Source organism: Heterodontus francisci, chromosome 19, assembly GCF_036365525.1.
Source record: "Heterodontus francisci isolate sHetFra1 chromosome 19, sHetFra1.hap1, whole genome shotgun sequence".
NCBI classification, from domain to species: Eukaryota; Metazoa; Chordata; class Chondrichthyes; order Heterodontiformes; family Heterodontidae; genus Heterodontus; species Heterodontus francisci.
Window position 1 is genome coordinate 66,151,617 of NC_090389.1, and position 18,018 is coordinate 66,169,634.

The 18,018-nt window shown below is 41.7% G+C and overlaps 1 protein-coding gene across 2 annotated transcripts in view; it reads right to left on the bottom strand.

Annotated features, from left to right (window-relative positions):
* Positions 1-18,018, bottom strand: part of syn2b (synapsin IIb) — a 420,009-nt gene that overhangs the window by 92,786 nt on the left and 309,205 nt on the right. For both annotated transcript variants that reach the window (XM_068051834.1, XM_068051835.1), the window contains exon 6: positions 428-490. In XM_068051834.1, coding sequence (XP_067907935.1) covers positions 428-490 — 63 coding nt within the window. The remainder of the gene's footprint in view (positions 1-427; positions 491-18,018) is intronic.

Genomic DNA, 18,018 nt, shown 5'->3' on the forward strand with positions numbered 1-18,018 from the left:
AGAAAAGAGTCAGATGAAGTGCTTCTGCTGAAATATTATAAATGTAATTTTCTTTATTGAAGATTTTGAAATGATTTTGCAAAGTTTACATTTACAGTGCATAATATTATTCTAAACACAGCGTATGAAATAAAATTTTGATCCAATAATCAAAAGTTTATATCGGGTGAGGAAGGAAGCTTTGGCCAAATACTATTGAAGGTTTAGGCCCACTTTACATACAATATTCTGACCTGTCAGGCACTGTCAGAGTGGGCTAGTTGACCTCACAAAGAAATACAGTCCTATCATATTGTAATTCTGCAACATATTAATGGGAAGAAATGAGTATTTGTACCTTAAGATTTAGAGAAATGTTTCAGTTCAAACACAGAATTTTTGACATAGTACAGACTTTTGGCTCAGACGACTGTAAAGGATTAGTTACCTTTCCCATGCCTGAATGAGCGTGTCCAATCTTCACAACAGCAGGAAATGTTGGCATGGTTAACTGAAAATACAGAAAATGTTCCCAATAGATTTAATAAATTTCACTTTTATTCACTCCATACTTAAATGAAACATATTTCATACCACATCAGATATTCGCAAGAGCATTGAGTTCTGTTCATGATTAATCCTTAAAGGGGAACGTTAGGATTTAGTGGCAATGCAGATGGATAAATATTGTACCTCTGTGTGCCAAATTTGCATTTAAAAGCACTTTTATGCAGCAAAATCTCCCAAGAAATCCACATTTGGGTGTTAGACCTGAGCCAGGTTCAGTAAGGGGTAGATTTTCATGTGACCATCTTCATCAGGCGGGAGGGAAAAAAAGCAATCCCACTGCCCATCTGATGCACATGGTCAGAAACTCAAATCATTTTCATGGTTGTGCTCATCTAAATATAATTGGTGAGCTGCCAGCACCATATAAGCACTGATAGGTAAATCGCCAATGGAAGAAGAGGGAAGGTGCTGCACCACCTCTTCTGGGATTGCCTTTGTCACTCTCAACTTACCTACACTTGCAGGGCTCCCTGCTGGAGCTGGCAGATTTCTCACCCCTTCTGACTGGCAAGTGTAATGTATTGCCATGTTATGAGCATGCCCAGTGTGTAATAACATAGGAATACATTACAGCGAGCAGCTTGATCATGAATGCAAATAAGGCCCAACCGCAAAAATGGTTTGGGCCTCCAACTGGTTCCATTGAAAAGACTTTGCAGTCATTCTTCCTGCTTTCCGCCTGATGAGACAATTCAGTTGAAAAGCATCCCCAGTATTTGCAGATTTGTGTTGCAGTTTTAACTGCCTGATTATGCATAATGCACAATCATGCTACTAATATGGAGTATATTGTGCAACATGTCCTCTGCAATTTTTTCCCCTATTTTAAAAAAAGTTATTAACAACAAGAAGCAATTTAGCAATAGGAACATGTGCTAACATCAAGAATGTTAAACATCAACATCTGAAAAAGTGGTAAAAATGTTTCAAATGAATCGGCGCAGTGGTCAGCACTGCAGCCTCACAACTCCAGCGACCCGGGTTCAGTCCTGGGTACTGCCTGTGCAGAGTTTGCAAGTTTTCCCTGTGACCATGTGGGTTTCCGTCAGGTGCTCTGGTTTCCTCCCACAGCCAAAGCCTTGCAGGTTGATAGGTAAATTGGCCATTGTAAATTGCCCATCATGCAGGTAGGTGGTAGGAGAATGGTGGGGATGTAGTCGGAAATATGGGATTAATGTAGGATTAGTATAAATGGGTGGTTATTGGTCGGCACATACTCAGTGGGCCGAAGGGCCTGTTTCAGTGCTGTATGTCTAAATAAAAAATAAATAAATAATAAGAATCCCAATTATATCCTGCCTCTAAATTAACCCGGCAAATATAAAGAAGAAATAATTAAAATAGAAATAAGCAAGAAGAATGAAAGCAGGAAAAAAGAAATTGATAAAGAAAAAGGGAGCTGTTCTATTCCAATTCGGGATAGACCCAGAATTCTGAATCATAGCTTTCTCAAATTTTCTGACCCGAGGCGTGAAGTCAGGTCACCTAACTTTGTATTCCCATAGCCCTCTTCATCCTTTCTAAAATACATAGTACACTTTTACTTTAAAGGTTATATAACTTTAACAGTCACTCACCTTGTTCAATACCTTATAAACTAGCATGAATTGTTGGTTTCTCGATGGATAAACTTTTCAAACTCTGAGGGATTCAGATACAGTTTACCATCCCGAAAGTGATCATTCAATGCCCCTTAAACAGCAAGTATTCATAAAATTGCTAATGGTGCAGCTTGAATTGCTGATTTATCCTTTAGAATGACTGGAACAATTATTCTTCATCATTCTGAGCAAAACTGGTTCCTGTTCTGCTGTGCTGCTCTATGCTTTTATGTTTTACCTTAAACATACAAATTTCTCATCCACAGCTGTTACATAAGTTTCTAAATTCACTTGAAAAAGCCCTTCAAAACACTCCTACAGGGGATGCAGAGACCAAGTGGGCCCACATCAGAGATGCCATCTATGACTCAGCAATGACCACCTATGGCAAAAGTGTGAAGCGGAATGCAGACTGGTTTCAATCTCACTTTGAAGAGCTGGAACCTGTCATAGCCGCTAAGCACATATCACTGCTGAACTACAAGAAAGCCCCCAGCGAGCTAACATCTGTAGCGCTTAAAGCAGCCAGACGCGCTGCACAAAGAACAGCCAGGCGCTGCGCAAATGACTACGGCAACACCTATGCAGTCATATTTAGCTGGCCTGTGACACCGGAAATATCAGAGGAATGTATGATGGCATTAAGAGAGCTTCTGGGCCAACCATCAAGAAGATCGCCCCCCCCTCAAATCTAAATCAGGGGACACAATCACTGACCAACGCAAGCAAATGGACCGCTGGGTGGAGCACTACCTAGAACTGTACTCCAGGGAAAATGTTGTCACTGAGACCGCCCTCAATGCAACCCAGTCTCTGCCAGTCATGGATGAGCTGGACAGCCAACAAAATCGGAACTCAGCGATGCCATTGATTCTCTAGCCAGCGGAAAAGCCCCTGGGAAGGACGGCATTACCCCTGAAATAATCAAGAGTGTCAAGCCTGCTATACTTTCAGCACTCTACGAACTGCTTTGCCTGTGCTGGGACGAGGGAGCAGTACCACAGGACATGCGCAATGCCAATATCATCATCCTCTATAAGAACAAGGGTGACCGCAGTGACTGCAACAACTACTGTGGAATCTCCCTGCTCAGCATAATGGGGAAAGCCTTCACTTGAGTCGCTTTAAACAGGCTCCAGAAGCTGGCTGAGCGTGTCTACCCTGAGGCACAGTGTGGCTTTTGAGCTGAGAGATCCACCATTAACTTGTTGTTCTCCCTTCGCCAGGTACAGGAGAAATGCCGTGAACAACAGATGCCCCTCTACGTTGCTTTCATTGATCTCACCAAAGCCTTTGACCTCGTCAGCAGACGTGGTCTCTTCAGAATACTAGAAAAGATCGGATGTCCACCAAAGCTACTAAGTATCATCACCTCATTCCATGACAATATGAAAGGCACAATTCAACATAGCAGTGCCTTATCAGACCCCTTTCCTATCCTGAGTGGTGTGAAACAGGGCTGTGTTCTCGCACCTACTCTGTTTGGGATCTTCTTCTCCCTGCTGCTCTCACATGCGTTCAAGTCTTAAGAAGGAATTTTCCTCCACACAAGATCAGGTGGCAGGTTGTTCAACCTTGCCCGTCTAAGAGCGAAGACCAAAGAATGGAAAGTCCTCATCAGGGAACTCCTCTTTGCTGACGATGCTGCATTAACATCCCACAGTGTAGAGTGTCTGCAGAGACTCATTGACAGGATTGCGGTTGCCTGCAACGAATTTGGCCTAACCATCAGTCTCAAGAAAATGATCATGGGACAGGACGTCAGAAATGCTCCATTCATCAATATCGGCAACCACGCTCTGGAAGTGGTTCAAGAGTTCACCTACCTAGGCTCAACTATCACCAGTAACCTGTCTCTCAATGCAGAAATCAACAAGCGCATGGGAAAGGCTTCCACTGCTATGTCCAGACTGGCCAAGAGAGTGTGGGAAAATGGCGCACTGACACAGAACACAAAAGTCCGAATGTATCAAGACTGTGTCCTCAGTACCTTGCTCTATGGCAGCGAGGCCTGGACAACATATGTCAGCCAAGAGCGACATCTCAATTCATTCCATCTTCGCTGCCTCCAGAGAATCCTTGGCATCAGGTGGCAGGACCATATCTCCAACACAGAAGTCCTCAAGGCGGCCAACATCTCCAACATATACAGCCTACTGAGCCAACGGCGCTTGAGATGGCTTGGCCATGTGAGCCGCATGGAAGATGGCCGGATCCCCAAAGACACATTGCACAGCGAGCTCGCCACTGGTATCAGACCTACCGGCCGTCCATGTCTCCGCATTTAAGACGTCTGCAAACGCGACATGAAGTCCTGTAACATTGATCACAAATCGTGGGAGTCAGTTGCCAGTGATCGCTAGAGCTGGCGGGCAGCAGTAAAGGTGGGGCTAAAGTGTGGCGAGTCGAAGAGACTTAGCAGTTGGCAGGAAAAAAGACAGAAGCGCAAGGGGAGAGCCAACTGTGTAACAGCCCCGACAACCAATTTTATCTGCAGCACCTGTGGAAGAGTCTGTCACTCTGGAATTGGCCTTTATAGCCACTCCAGGTGCTGCGTCACAAACCACTCACCACCTCCAGGCGCTTACCCATTGTCTCTTGAGACAAGGAGGCCAAAGAAGAAACATACAACGGCTTAGGCTATATTCACCTAAGGCATAATATGGGGGTTGGGTTGGTCAGAATTGTATGAGATTAACTGGCTTTGTTGCGATTAAAAATAGTCAAAACCAATATTTTCAAGTTCTGCTCACACTCTTTAAAAGCTGGTTATCAGCATCAGTCACATATCTGGGATTTCTATGGGGGAAATTTTAACTCCCAAAAATGGGCGGGTTTGGGTCAGATGGGGAGTTAAAATGTTAAAAGTCTTATCTTGACCCTAATCTGCATCCAACCCACGCACTTCCAGTTTTAATGGAGGTAGGACTGGAGAGGCAGTCGACCAACCCTCTCCAATGAGGCAGGGTATGGACCTACCTGGGTCTGCGGTCTCCTCAGGACTGCTCTCTGCCAGACTGGAAGCCAAGCTAAAACTCCACAGCATGCGGGAACCCTGAATCTGTGTTTGGTCTATACCAGATGTTTCCTTTACATTATACCTTGCTCTGACCAAAGCCACAGTAGTAACGATTTTTAAAATGATTGTATTACCTCTCTGATGGAGCAGTGGTTTCAGTATCTGTGGTTCACTATTTGTCCATCTATATTACAGTATGTGGACAATTATGTGATGTCAAAATAATTGCAAAGGTAATGGTGTTCACTGTTACTTATGTGTAAATGCTATTTGGTTAATCATGGAAATCCAAAAGTTGTGTTGCACAGGCAATAGCTCTGTGAAAACAGCATCTTCCTGTCTGCCCACTATTGAAATGCGTGAAGTTACTGTATTCATCTGATGGTTATGAACTAAACTTGCTACAGGAAGTAGTCTAAGTATCCTTTTTACAACGTAAGTGCTAATTACTACCAAACAACCTCTCTGTTATTGGAAATGAATTATTACAAGTGTGGAGTTTCATTCCTGCAGGTTTTAATGGTTGGAGATTTTTTTAAAAAGTAAAATTTTCAATTCATGTATTTCTACTTTTCTTTTCTATTTTTTCTCTCTTATTCCATTGCTTCTTTCACGCTCTTTATTTCTCTCATCCTCGATCTGGCATTGAATTCACCCACTCTAATTTCACTTCCTTCTCAGTCCCTGTGCTGTTTATTTCACTATCCTTCAATCTGATTGGTTAGGGAGACACACAATTGCTTGCCCTGTTCACTCAGTTCCCAGATGCCCAGTTTCCCCCCTCACTGCAATGTTATCAGCTTGCACATTCAGGAACTTGTACTGCAAAAAATGTAAAAACCTAAACATGCAAAGACAAGTCTAACTAATGGCAGATCCCACTAGATTCACTGATGCAGCAAACTATGGTCCAATATTTTATTTCCTTTGTAGTGAGAGAGAACAGAAGATTCCCGATAGCCATCACAAGGTATGTGCCTATCTCCAGAGCGTTTCTCAGTCCAGTTAGTCATTTATACCTTTAACAAGTCAGAGGAATGGGTGCATATCTGTGCTCTTTTTAGTGGTGTTTGGTAGGTTAATCAGTCTGTGTTGGGCGCCTGACAGTGTTGTGGTGAGTATATATTTGTGACCCTTAGTACTTTAATTGGGAAGTGTGCTGTGTCTGTGTTTGCCATACCAGATACAGATTGATCTTTTGTTCTGACCTTGCAAATAGCCAAATTGCAGCCAAATCTTTTGAGACATCAATATAAATTTTTTTTTTTAAAAAAAAGCAATTCTGTAAGATTGCATATTGCACCTTGCATGTAGTAGCTGGAAATGCTGATATTGATCAGCAGCAAAAGATTACCTATAGATCATGAAAGGATGGACCTGAAGTAAGTGGGGTTTCTTTAGGATTAGAGATGGCCCTGCAATGACACCAATGGAAGGTCCAGCACCAAGTCAACCCCTTGTCAGAAACTCAATAATCTGATACCTGAGCCAGGCAGCTCCATGGCATTGTTGATTGACCAAAAGGAAACCATGTGCCTTATTGTGTCTGGGCCGGTTCTTTGTTGGAGCAATCCAAAACGAATCTTGCTTTTCCCATAGCCCAGTATCACTGTCTGCTTCAAATCATCTACTCTTCCCTTAAAAAGCGTGATGGTCTCTGCCTCAACCATTCCCAATGGCAAAGCATTTTTTAAATAGTCTGAATAACAAAATTCTCATAAACTCTCTCCTCATTTTCTTAGTGAAAATTTTAAACTGATGCTGCCTTGTTACCGACTCCTGAAGCAGAGGGAATATTATTTCCCTTTTCATCCTATCAAAACTCTTCCTAAGTTTATAAACCTTATAAATCTTCTCTATAGAAAAAGTCCTAATAATTCAGATTTCTCCTCATCACTATAATTTCTCATCTCTGATATCATCCTGGTGAATGTACAATTTGTTTTCAGAAGCAAAGTACTGCTGGAAATCTGAAATAAAAACAGAAAATGCTGAAAATACTCCTCAGGTCTGGCAGCATTTGTGGAGAAAGAGTTAACATTTCAGGTCAATGACCTGAAATGTTAAGTACAACTTGCATAGCTTAATAGTCATATTGTTTTCTTTAATGGGGAACCCAAAAGTCTGTAGGGTATTCTAACAGTGGCCTAATCACACTCTTCTACAGGTCTATCATTACTTCTTTGCTCTTGTACTCAATGCCCCTATTCGGACTTCCTGTTCCATTTTACCGTTGAGTTTATCGTCGTCCCATTTCTTGCCGTTCCCCCAAAAAGCATTAGTTCACATATTCTGTGCATTAGATTGCATCTGCTACCCATCTGCCCGTTCCATGGACCTACGTCCTCCCTAAAACTTCTCAGTCCTCTTTGTTAAATTCCAAACCCATTATTTTTGTGTCACTGAAAATTTTGGTATCTTGCTTCCTATGCTGTACTGAGAACAAACTGCATGCAGCCAAGAACAATACATGCACAATACCAACCAGTCAAACAATAATTTTAATGAATTCCCATGCTGTGTATGCACCTAGTGCTTTTTACATTCATGCTTTCACTTGCTACCAATTTGTGAACATTGTGCTTGAAACCATAGCCTGGGTGCTACTGGAATGCTGGAATATTTGAGCTAGCTGCATGCTCTTTTGCTTTTGGGGCTTCCTGGCATGTAAGTGGCCTTTGTCAGAAACCAAATAAATCCTAAGAGGGAGCAGCTGCAGACTGCACCTTTTGTAGCACGACATTGACGGCCAGGTTTGTGTCCTTTCAGGTGTATGTTTAGGCCGAGACTAGCCATATCCATTTCTGCCTTGCCCCTATTCCTGGCCATTGCCTTCACATGACCACTGTTCTGAAGAATGGTAATGATGAGATTAGTGAGGCTATCTGTGATGATAGTTCCCATCATATGGAGGCTGAAAGAGATAGCACTATTCAATCTGGCATCTCGGGTTAATTTCACAGTAGTTTTGGCATTAATGAAAAAAGGACAGACTCTCCTCCAGACTCTGTAATGGGAACCATCACTGTGGATGTTCCTGGAGTTGCCACATGCTCCATTGTGGACTACTGTGCTGCAAAGCTATCCAACACGTGGGTAATGGATTCTGACACTCAACTGTCATCTGCAGGGCACTGCATGTAATGACTGCTAGTGCCCACACATACATTTGAAGCTCTTCAAGCATCCTTCTTTTAAAAGCAGGACCAATAAGATTTGGATCCCGAGGTTCTTCAACCAAGTGGTTATGGATCCCGACATGCCAATCAGCGACATCCTCTTACTCATGTGCAACCAATGCTTCTTTCTGCCCATTTACCCAATGTACCCCCAGGGATGGATATGTCTGGGATGGTGCGAGAAAGAGGCACTACCATTTCAAGGATAACAAATGGATTATAACCTCTTTAAATCCATGTAAACAGTCTATTAAAATCCATAAATTATATTTGATGAAGTACATATCTGTTTAATAATTTCAAAACCAGACACACATCACCACCCAATACTTTATCCAAACACTTCTGTTTAATTTAATTACAAGTTATGGAAAAAATGAAACTGACAAGGTGCCAAATTACACAGCCATTTACTTTAATCAGTCAGACTACTATAATAACCGTATAACTAAAGGGCCAAGCAGAAAATTAAAGATAATATGAAGTGTTCCATTTCCTAGCACATTAGTCCCAAGTCTATTCGTCTGCATATTAAATCTATCAGTTACTGTTCAAACAATGTCAAGATTTCTAAACTGGCTACACTCCAATAATAATGTTTTATTCTCATAACAAAAATTCCATACCACTTCTAACCATGTATCTAAGAACCACTGTCTTGCCTGTCTATCATGTGACAATCACTACCAGAATTACTTATCTGTGTTGTCACAATGCTTGAAGGAAATCATACTGATTATCTGTCTTGGTTCCTCAGTTTCTGTTTTGCTTGGGGCCACATCTTGTGTTCACATTGACCTAGGAGTAGCCAATGCCAGCTATTCTTGTGCTCGATCATCTTGGGTCATCTGTTGCTGTTTCTTACAAATTATTTATTGGTAGGTCACAAAGCTTCAGTAATGCATTCAACACCTTTTGCAGTCCACTATTGTTACAAAAAGCATCATACAAATTTATTGTGGGGAGAAAAAGACAGTGTAACAGAAACCCCACATGCTACATGGAAATATCAATTTCGTCATATGGAACTTTGCCTGAGACTTTTACTGGACATTATTACAAATAACTTTTAAAAAGCAGAACAGGGCAGCTAAAATGACCATGCACAATTTGAATATGAGAAACCAAAGGCCGGCTAGAGACAGAGGTGATTACACAGTTTAGCCAGAAAAATGGGGGTGCTGTCTGATTAAATGACCTAGAATGGTTTTATCAATGTTGGTTGTCAAAAGCCATCGACACCCATTGAATTTGAAAGAGCCAAATTCTCCTGCGCCCCCCCCCGCCCCACCACAAAATAGGTCTGAACAGCCTTGAATTTCAAAGATAATTCCAGAAGATGCTGTTTCAAACAAAGAGGTGGTCACATCGCATGACTGCCCATGTAACTCTGGGAGTTGTGTAAATTGTGCCTCAGAAAGAGACTGTAACTGTGTAACTGTAAGCCAGCAAGAGAGCTACAATCTCTCTCTCTCCATCTCTCCAGCAAAGATCCAGAGAGGCCTCAGCTGCAAGCCTACAGCCCAGCACAGCCAGCAACCAGGGGACACAGATAAAGCCCCTCCTCTGTCCACCAGAACCTGAGAACCAAGCTTGAACCATACACATGGCCCAACAAGGATTTCAAGACTACAATCTCAACTAAGGACTCTGGGACTAAACTTCAGTATTTAAATTCCATTTTTATTAAGGAATCTACTCCAACCTCCCAACTTTGGTATTTTCCTCTGTATTCTATTTGTGTGTATGTGCATGTCTCGTGTGAATGTGAGCATGGATGCGTCACGTATTTCAGTAATTTTAACCAGTTTAGAGTGATAAGGTTAATAAACTTACATCTTTTTTGTTTAAACTCAAGAAAACCTGTCTGATTGGTTCATTTGCAATTATATATTAGAGGAACAGAACCAAGTGCTCACTGAAGTGCTAATTAAATCACTGTGTTTAAAAGATAAACCCTGTTGCGGTCAAACCAGAGAAGGGGCGAAAGGGGAGCCTGAGACCCCTTTCTCACCTGGTCATAACAGAAATTTGGGGGCTCTAGTCTGACATTGTACCCACAGACAAACAGGAAATTGGAAGTGGGAAACCAAATTAATTCCAATTTAAAAAAAGGACTTCGATACAGGTTTTCTTGTGGTTTGTGTTGCTAGAATACTAACATGTCTGCATCCGACACTGGTACCTCCCCAAGCCAGGGTGAAGTAACTTGGAATAAGTTAAAGGATCTATCTATGGAAGAGTTGAAAAATGTAGCTGGGCAGTGTGGGATCACTTTCCGTGCCAAAGCTAAGAAATCTGAAATCCTAAGACTTGTGGCCAACCATTTTTCCCTTGGACCTGAAAAGTCAGAGACAGGGTTGGAATCAGATTCAGACAGGGTAATGTTAGCTCAGATACAACTGGAACAAAGGAAACAGGAATTGGAAGACAGGGAAAAAGAGAGAGAAGAGAGAGAAAAAGAGAGAGAAGAGAGAGAAAGAGAGAGAATTTTCCAGAAGGAGCAGGAGGAAAGGGAGTTATGGTGGCTGGAATTAGCTAGGGGTGACAGGGTAACCCCAGTGAAAGCATGGCCAAGATGGAGACTGCACTTAACTCAGGACTGTTTGCTGAGCTCTTAAAATTCTCCCAATTGATCCCAAAGTTCAATGGCGGAGATGTGGAAGCATTTTTTGTCACTTTTGAAAAGCTTGCTAGACAGTTGAAATGGCCGGCCGAGAGTTGGACACTATTGCTGCAAAGCAAGCGAACAGGAAAAGCCCATGAGGTTTATTCCCTGTTGCCAGATGAAAGTTCATTAACTTATGAATTGACTAAAAATACTATCCTCGGATCATATGAACTAGTACTGGAAGTGTACCGCCAGAAATTCCGAACCCTCTGGAAACAAGTTGATCAAACTTACCTCGAGTTTGAGAGGAGTAAACAGCTGGCTTTTGACCAGTGAGTAAGGGCCCTGAAAGTACAGCCCATGTATGAAAACCTCAGAGAGGTGATTCTACTTGAGGAATTTAAAAACTCTCTCCCTCTTTAAATAAAGACCCATGTGGAGGAACAAAAAGTTCAAAGAGCGAGGCAAGCCACAGTTCTGGTTGATGAATTTGCTCTCATATACAAGTCCATACCCCAAGGAAAAACATTACCGAGTCACCCCCATAACCCCGAAAAGGAAAAGAAGTGGGAGGATGATAGGAATCCAAACAGTTCTGGGAGGGAGAGGAAAGCTGGACACACAGGAGGTCCTACTCAAGTCAAAAAAGGTAGTTCTGAGAGCAGGAGTGAGACTTGGAGATCTGTGTGTTTCCACTGTAACAAGTTAGGTCACCTCAGAGATGAGTACTGGAAACTATGGGGAAAGCCTGTAGGGTTAATCAGGGCACACCCGACCAGAGTAGGAGAAAGTACCTTGATGGAAAGCACAGCAGAGCAGGCTGTGGCTTTAACTGCAACTGCAGTAAGGCCCAGAAAAAGTACTGCTGTGGGTGCAGGAAAATTTAATGAGATCCCCGAAGGCTATCAGGATTTTGTGTCCAAAGGGAGAGTAACCCCATCCCCCTTGAGTGGGCCAAGCAAGCCCATAGTAATACTCAGGGATAGAGGGGCCACCAGATCCTTTTGCTGGTGAAAGGCATGACCTTTCCCCCAGAGAGTGCAGTAAATACAAGGATGGTAATGAATGGTATCGGAGGGCAGTGTACGCCTGTACCTTTACATCAGGTGCACTTGGAATGCGACCTAGTTTTGGGACTGGTGACCATAGGGATTGTCCCTAGTTTGCCTGTGGGACAGGGTTGACCTGCACCTAGGTAATGATCTGGTGGGGGCGAAGGTGGTAGCTTCCCCAGTTGTGATAGAGAGACCAAAGTAGGTCAGAGAGACAGGGCGGTGGCAGGAGATGGTCCCCTGCATTTCCCCTGATTGTGTGGTGACTTGAGACATGGCCACACCCTCCCCCCGCACAATGAGAAACTTACCTCCTCCCCCCTCCCCACCAGTGTTCTGCCTCGCCTCCCCAGACAAGTATCCGAAGGCGCAGGAGTGCCAGCCAGCAGCAGGAAGATCGCACTGGGACAGACGATGGGACCGTAAGCATTATTAATTCATTAATTTAAATTTATCTAAATATGTAAATGGAGATCCTGTTGCCGGGCGGCAGGGGGGCCGCCATGAGGCCTCGCCACCACTGGCAATATCGGGCTGGGCCCTCCCGGCATCGCGGTGTGTGGCGGCCCTCTCCCGGAGGCATTTGCTGGCCACCACCGCTCTCCCCACCACCGCCATGGACCCTGACATCGGAGGGTCTGTAAAATGCAGCCCGCTATATCCAAAAGTGGAATATTTTGCTCACGATCAGTGGGTTATTGATGAAAGATGTGTAAATATGAAAAAGGGTCATGAGGGGGAATTGCAACCCTTTGTAGAATCCTACCCACCCTATAGTTTTATACAAATCAAACTAGTTGGCTAGCCCTGTAAAATATAGACTTCAGGCTTTCTCATTCCCCAAATCCTTACTTTGATTCTATGAGCAACTACGAAATACAAAATACAATAAATTCTGTGTTAACCTCATAATGGAGCTCAAAAATAAAAAAAAATAGAAAATGAGAAATTACAATTACAGGATGGAAAGATTGACAAATTCCATGAAAAGAAAAAGAAGCAGGTTTTGTCCAGAGCAAAGTAAATCCAAATTTGCATTTCTGATTAGCCCCAAGCATTCAGAATCTTGAAAGTGCTCAATACGAGAGGGTCAAGAAATACCCCAAGGAAGGCCTATAATATGTTGACTGATATTGGAAACCAGACAGGCAATAAAAAAGAGAAAGTCTTGCATTTATATAGTGCCTTTCATGACATCAGGATGCCCCAAAGCACTTTACAGCCAATGAAGTACTTTTGAAATGTAATCACTGTTGTAACACAGGAAACTTGGCAGCCAATTTGCACACAGCAAGTTCCCACAAACCCCAGCAATGCTGTAATGACCAGATAATCTGTTTTTGTGATGTTGATTGAAGGATGCCAGGACACCAAGACTAATGCTCCTCTTCTTCAAAATAGTGTTGTGGTATCCTTTATGTCCACTTGAGAGAGAAATTAGGGCTTTGGTTTAATGTCTCATCCAAAAGACAGCCCCTCTGACAGTGCAGCACTGCCTCAGTAATGCACTGGAATGTCTGACTGGATTTTTGTGCCCAAGTCTCCTGAAGTGGGACTTGAATCAATGATGTCCTGACTTAAAGGCAAGAGTACTACCAACTGAGCCACAATAGATTGAAGAAAATGTTACAATAACTGTAGAAAAGCTGCAGGATAAAAATTAGCAAGTTGTAAAGAAAAAGACCGCATAAAAAACTGAAGTTAAAAGGGATAAAAATAATTCATACTGCAAAAGAGCGACTGGTTTGAGGATTGCACTGAAAAGTAAAGATGTGAAGACAATGTGACTGGAAAATAAGGTTTGGATGGGGGTTAACTTTAACTTTAATTGGCAGGTGAAAATGAACAATAATGAATCAGCGGCTCGTTTTACACCCGGCTCAACAGAAAAGAAAGTTAGGCGTATGTAAAATGGATGGTCCATGGGCTCCATCACCCATGGTGGACGCTCAGGGTGTGGGTGGGCTCCATTTTGGCAGTTTTATAACAAGAGTAGAAAAGGAACAGATGAAGTAAGGAAACCAACAAAGGAAGACAAGCAGTAAAGGCAGATGAGCTCTATTGCTACCATTTGGCTGAATAGAATAAGCAACTGGATAAAAGGGAAGGTTGAGGTTATTTGTTGGCCACAGATTTTAAAAGGACACAATTAATTGAAGGGTTAATTGCTTTATTGAATTGGAATGGAAGAAGATTAATCATATGTCAGGCAGTAATTTCATTGAAGTTTTGTGGAATTCATTGTGGAGTCAACATTAATTTCACAAGAAACAGAGGAAAGCGTAATCAAAAACCATGTTGTAGGCTCATTGAACTAAATTAATTTTCCAGCAACCATTTATTGAGAAGAGTTTATTGGCCTAATCATTTTTAAAAGTAAGTTATTTGTCCAGCTACTAATTTATTGAGGTTACTTATCTAACAAGTAATCTGTAGTAAAATGCCTACACAATGATTAATTTCACATAGAAGTGAATGTTATTTGTAAGTAATTTATCTGCAAGCAAGGATCAACAGTTCTGAGAAAAAGTAATTAGCACTAAGGTCAATCACAACTTAGATTCAAGATCACAAAAGCAAAATACTGCGGATTCTGGAAATCAAACAAAAACACGAAGTGGTGGAAATATTCAGCAGGTCAGGCAGCATCTGTAGCGAGAGAAACAAAGTTAATGTTTCAGATTGTGACTTTTATCAGAACTGGCAAAAGTTAGATATGTAATAAGTTTTAAGCAAGTGAAAAGACTGGGGGCGGGGGGGGGGGGGGAGAAAAACAAAAGTGAAGGCCTGTGATAGGGTAGAGGGCAGGAGTGATTAAATGACAAAAGGTTTCATGGTACAAAATCAAGTGAAGAAACAAAAATGTGTCTGGATGAGGTGTAGATGGCAATATGGCAGCCGTTCGAACACAAAGAAAGAAACAAGGCTGGGTGGGGGGCGTTGGTAGTAGCAAACCAGCAAAAAAAAACATGAAATAAGAAAAAAAAGGGAGGCAGAAGTTATAATTTAAAATTATTGAACCCTATGTTGAGTCCTATTACATTTCTAACTTTTGTCAATTCTGACGAAATGTCATGACCTAAACTGTTAACTCTGTTTCTATCTCCACAGATGCTGTCTGACCTGCTATTTCCTGCATTTTCTGTTTTTCTGTTTAGATTCAAGATTCATGAGTTAAGATAGTATACACTTGAGAACGAACATAAGAAAGAACAACAAGTACTATGGTAAAAGTGTATGTTGTGAGTAAAATAATTGTCATTAGCTTGGGAAATGTGCAGTAAAGGGCAATGAGATATAAAAAGAAACAAGGTCCTGAGGTACAATAATGGGTATCAAATAAATATCCGTCAGGTTGTGTAAAAGCATTCAAAATATGAAAAAGGAGTAAACAGCACTAATGAGACTCTGGAATAGCTGCGCCAGGTAGTGCCAGTACTGCAGTTAATGTCACTCTTTGATCAGCTGACAACACTTTCTCAGAGCTAGATAATCGACAACTGACGTAGATGGAAATTCCACCACAAGGAAAGGGTTTATCTCATGTCCCAGCCTCAAAACATTAAAAGTCACTCTCATCTTTGACTTGTGGGGATCAATTTTTCTGACCTTTGTCCTTAGGGATAAAACATGAAATAATAAAAAAATGTGGGCAGAAGGTATGATCTAAAATTATTGAACTCTATGTTGAGTCCTGTTACATTTCTAACTTTTACCAGTTATGATGAAAAGTCACGATCGAAACCGTTAACTCTGTTTCTCTCTCCACAGATACTGTTTGACCTGCTGAGTATTTCCAGCATTTTCTGTTTTTGTGTTAGATTCAAGATTTACGAGTTATGATAGTACACACTTGAGGTAAACATAAGAAAGAACTACAAGTACTATGGTAAAAGGGTATGTTATGGGTAGAACAATTGTCATTAGCTCTGGAAATGTGCCCAAGCACAAGCATCAGGAAAAAAAGGACGGAGATCTGTTACTCAGGTCTCTGTCCCCTTTACAATGTGCCAGGATTTGTAGGGATTTCTAGTGTGATGATTGTGGAGATAAGCTAGTTGCAGGCCCATGCTAATGAGATGGGAAGAGATGTTCCTGGCCTACTGCATCTTTTTCCTATAATTATGCTGGGGATTGGGAAGCCTGGTAGCAGGCCTCAATGGTGAATCAGATAGACCCACCTGATCTTTGGTGAGCAGCAAACAAAAGGTTCAAGGCCAGTAGCCAAGGATGAGATGTGGCCTAAAACTGTGCTCTTTTTTTCTTGCTCAGCATTGTTAATGGTCCAGGACTCAGCATTTTGGCACACTGAGGTTCAAATGTGCTGCTCCTGTCCAGCACATGGCAGAGAGAAGCCAGGAAAATTGGCCTGTAGGGCTTCTGGTAGCTCTGGACTTCAAACCTGACCACAACTGCAGGGAGGGAGACAACAGTGGAGCTAAGGTGTAGCTGGTTGGAAGGGTCTCTTCTACTTTATCTGAAAATATGTTGTTTTTAAGAAAATAGTTAAGTTCCTGAGCAAAACCGTTGATTGGAGAATTTGGAAAATAGCCACGAACAAAACCTTCCTTTGTCATCAGTAGACATTGCATTCCAATCACATTTACAGTAAACTGGTATAATCTTAACCCAGAGTTGGTGTTGTATACTTGAATTTACACAGACTCACCATCCAGCTGAAAGGACCATGATGCTCTGTGTACAGTATTTCCATGTTTTATACTGAATTAACAATCGCCCAATCTGCACAAGACAAATGACAAAGCCTGAGCACTTTCTTGGGCTATTTTTTGTAAATTCAAGCATTAATCACTTGAATTATATATTACACCCAAAAGTCTCTTTAAAGCCCATGTAGAGAATACTAAGTATGTGATTTAGGGTGACGAAAGATTCTGTACTGGCTCATATTTGACAGATATTGTAGATAGCCATCTGACCTACTTAAGTTTGTGGCATGGCAAAGCAATTTTTGAATTTTACATAGTAAAATTATTACAATAAATTGTAAATATATAAAAAATACAAGTCCAATTTCTAAAATGCAATGAATTTAAATGCTGAAATGCTTGGTATAATGCAATAAGCAAATACATCCAACATTAAACTGATCTCCTTCCAATACCTGTTTAATTATCCAATATCTTTACAATTAAACTTTGAAAATGTTAAATGTTTTTATGTTGGAATTCATCTCATCCAACTGCCTACTCAAGTTTAATGCAAATTGGTTTGTTGATTTTGTTTAGTAGTGTTGATCTTTGCATGGTGTCTTTCTTTTTGTTAGTAATATGAAAAAAAAGAAAGAAAGAAGAAAGATGAAATTAGTAATATAAATAAATCATAAACTGTTTATCTCTGTCACTTTATGCTTTCAACAGAATATAAAATTGATCTTGGTTGTTGCACAGGCACTGTGCTCTGTGATGATCAGTCCCACATTTGGGTACAAAGTCTGAGCCACCTGATTTGTATTTTGTGCTCAGAACAGATTTGAAATCCACATCTGATTTGCATTTTGCATATCATGCCCAAACCCAATTTGAATCCTCCTTGTGAACCCTCAAGTTTTAACCTTTCCGACCTGCGAGTGCGTATTGAACAGCCACAAGCAACATGCCTGCCGCCAGTGAGTCAAAGAAAGTGATTTCAGATGGAGGGGTGGGGGTGAAGTTGTGGTGTAGTTCACCCTGATATTATCACTGGGGTGAAGTTGCTTTCAGCAATTCAGTTTTTTTTATTCATTCATGGGATGTGGGCATTGCTGGCTAGGCCAGCATTTATTGCCCATCCCTAATTGCCCTTGAGAAGGTGGTGGTGAATTGCCTTCTTGAACTGCTGCAGTCCATATAAGGTAGGTGCACCCATAGTGCTGTTAGGAAGGGAGTTCCAGGATTTTGACCCAGCGACAGTGAAGGAACGGCGATATAGTTCCAAGTCAGGATGGTGTGTGACTTGGAGGGGAACTTGCAGGTGATGGTGTTCCCATGCATTTGCTGCCTTTGTC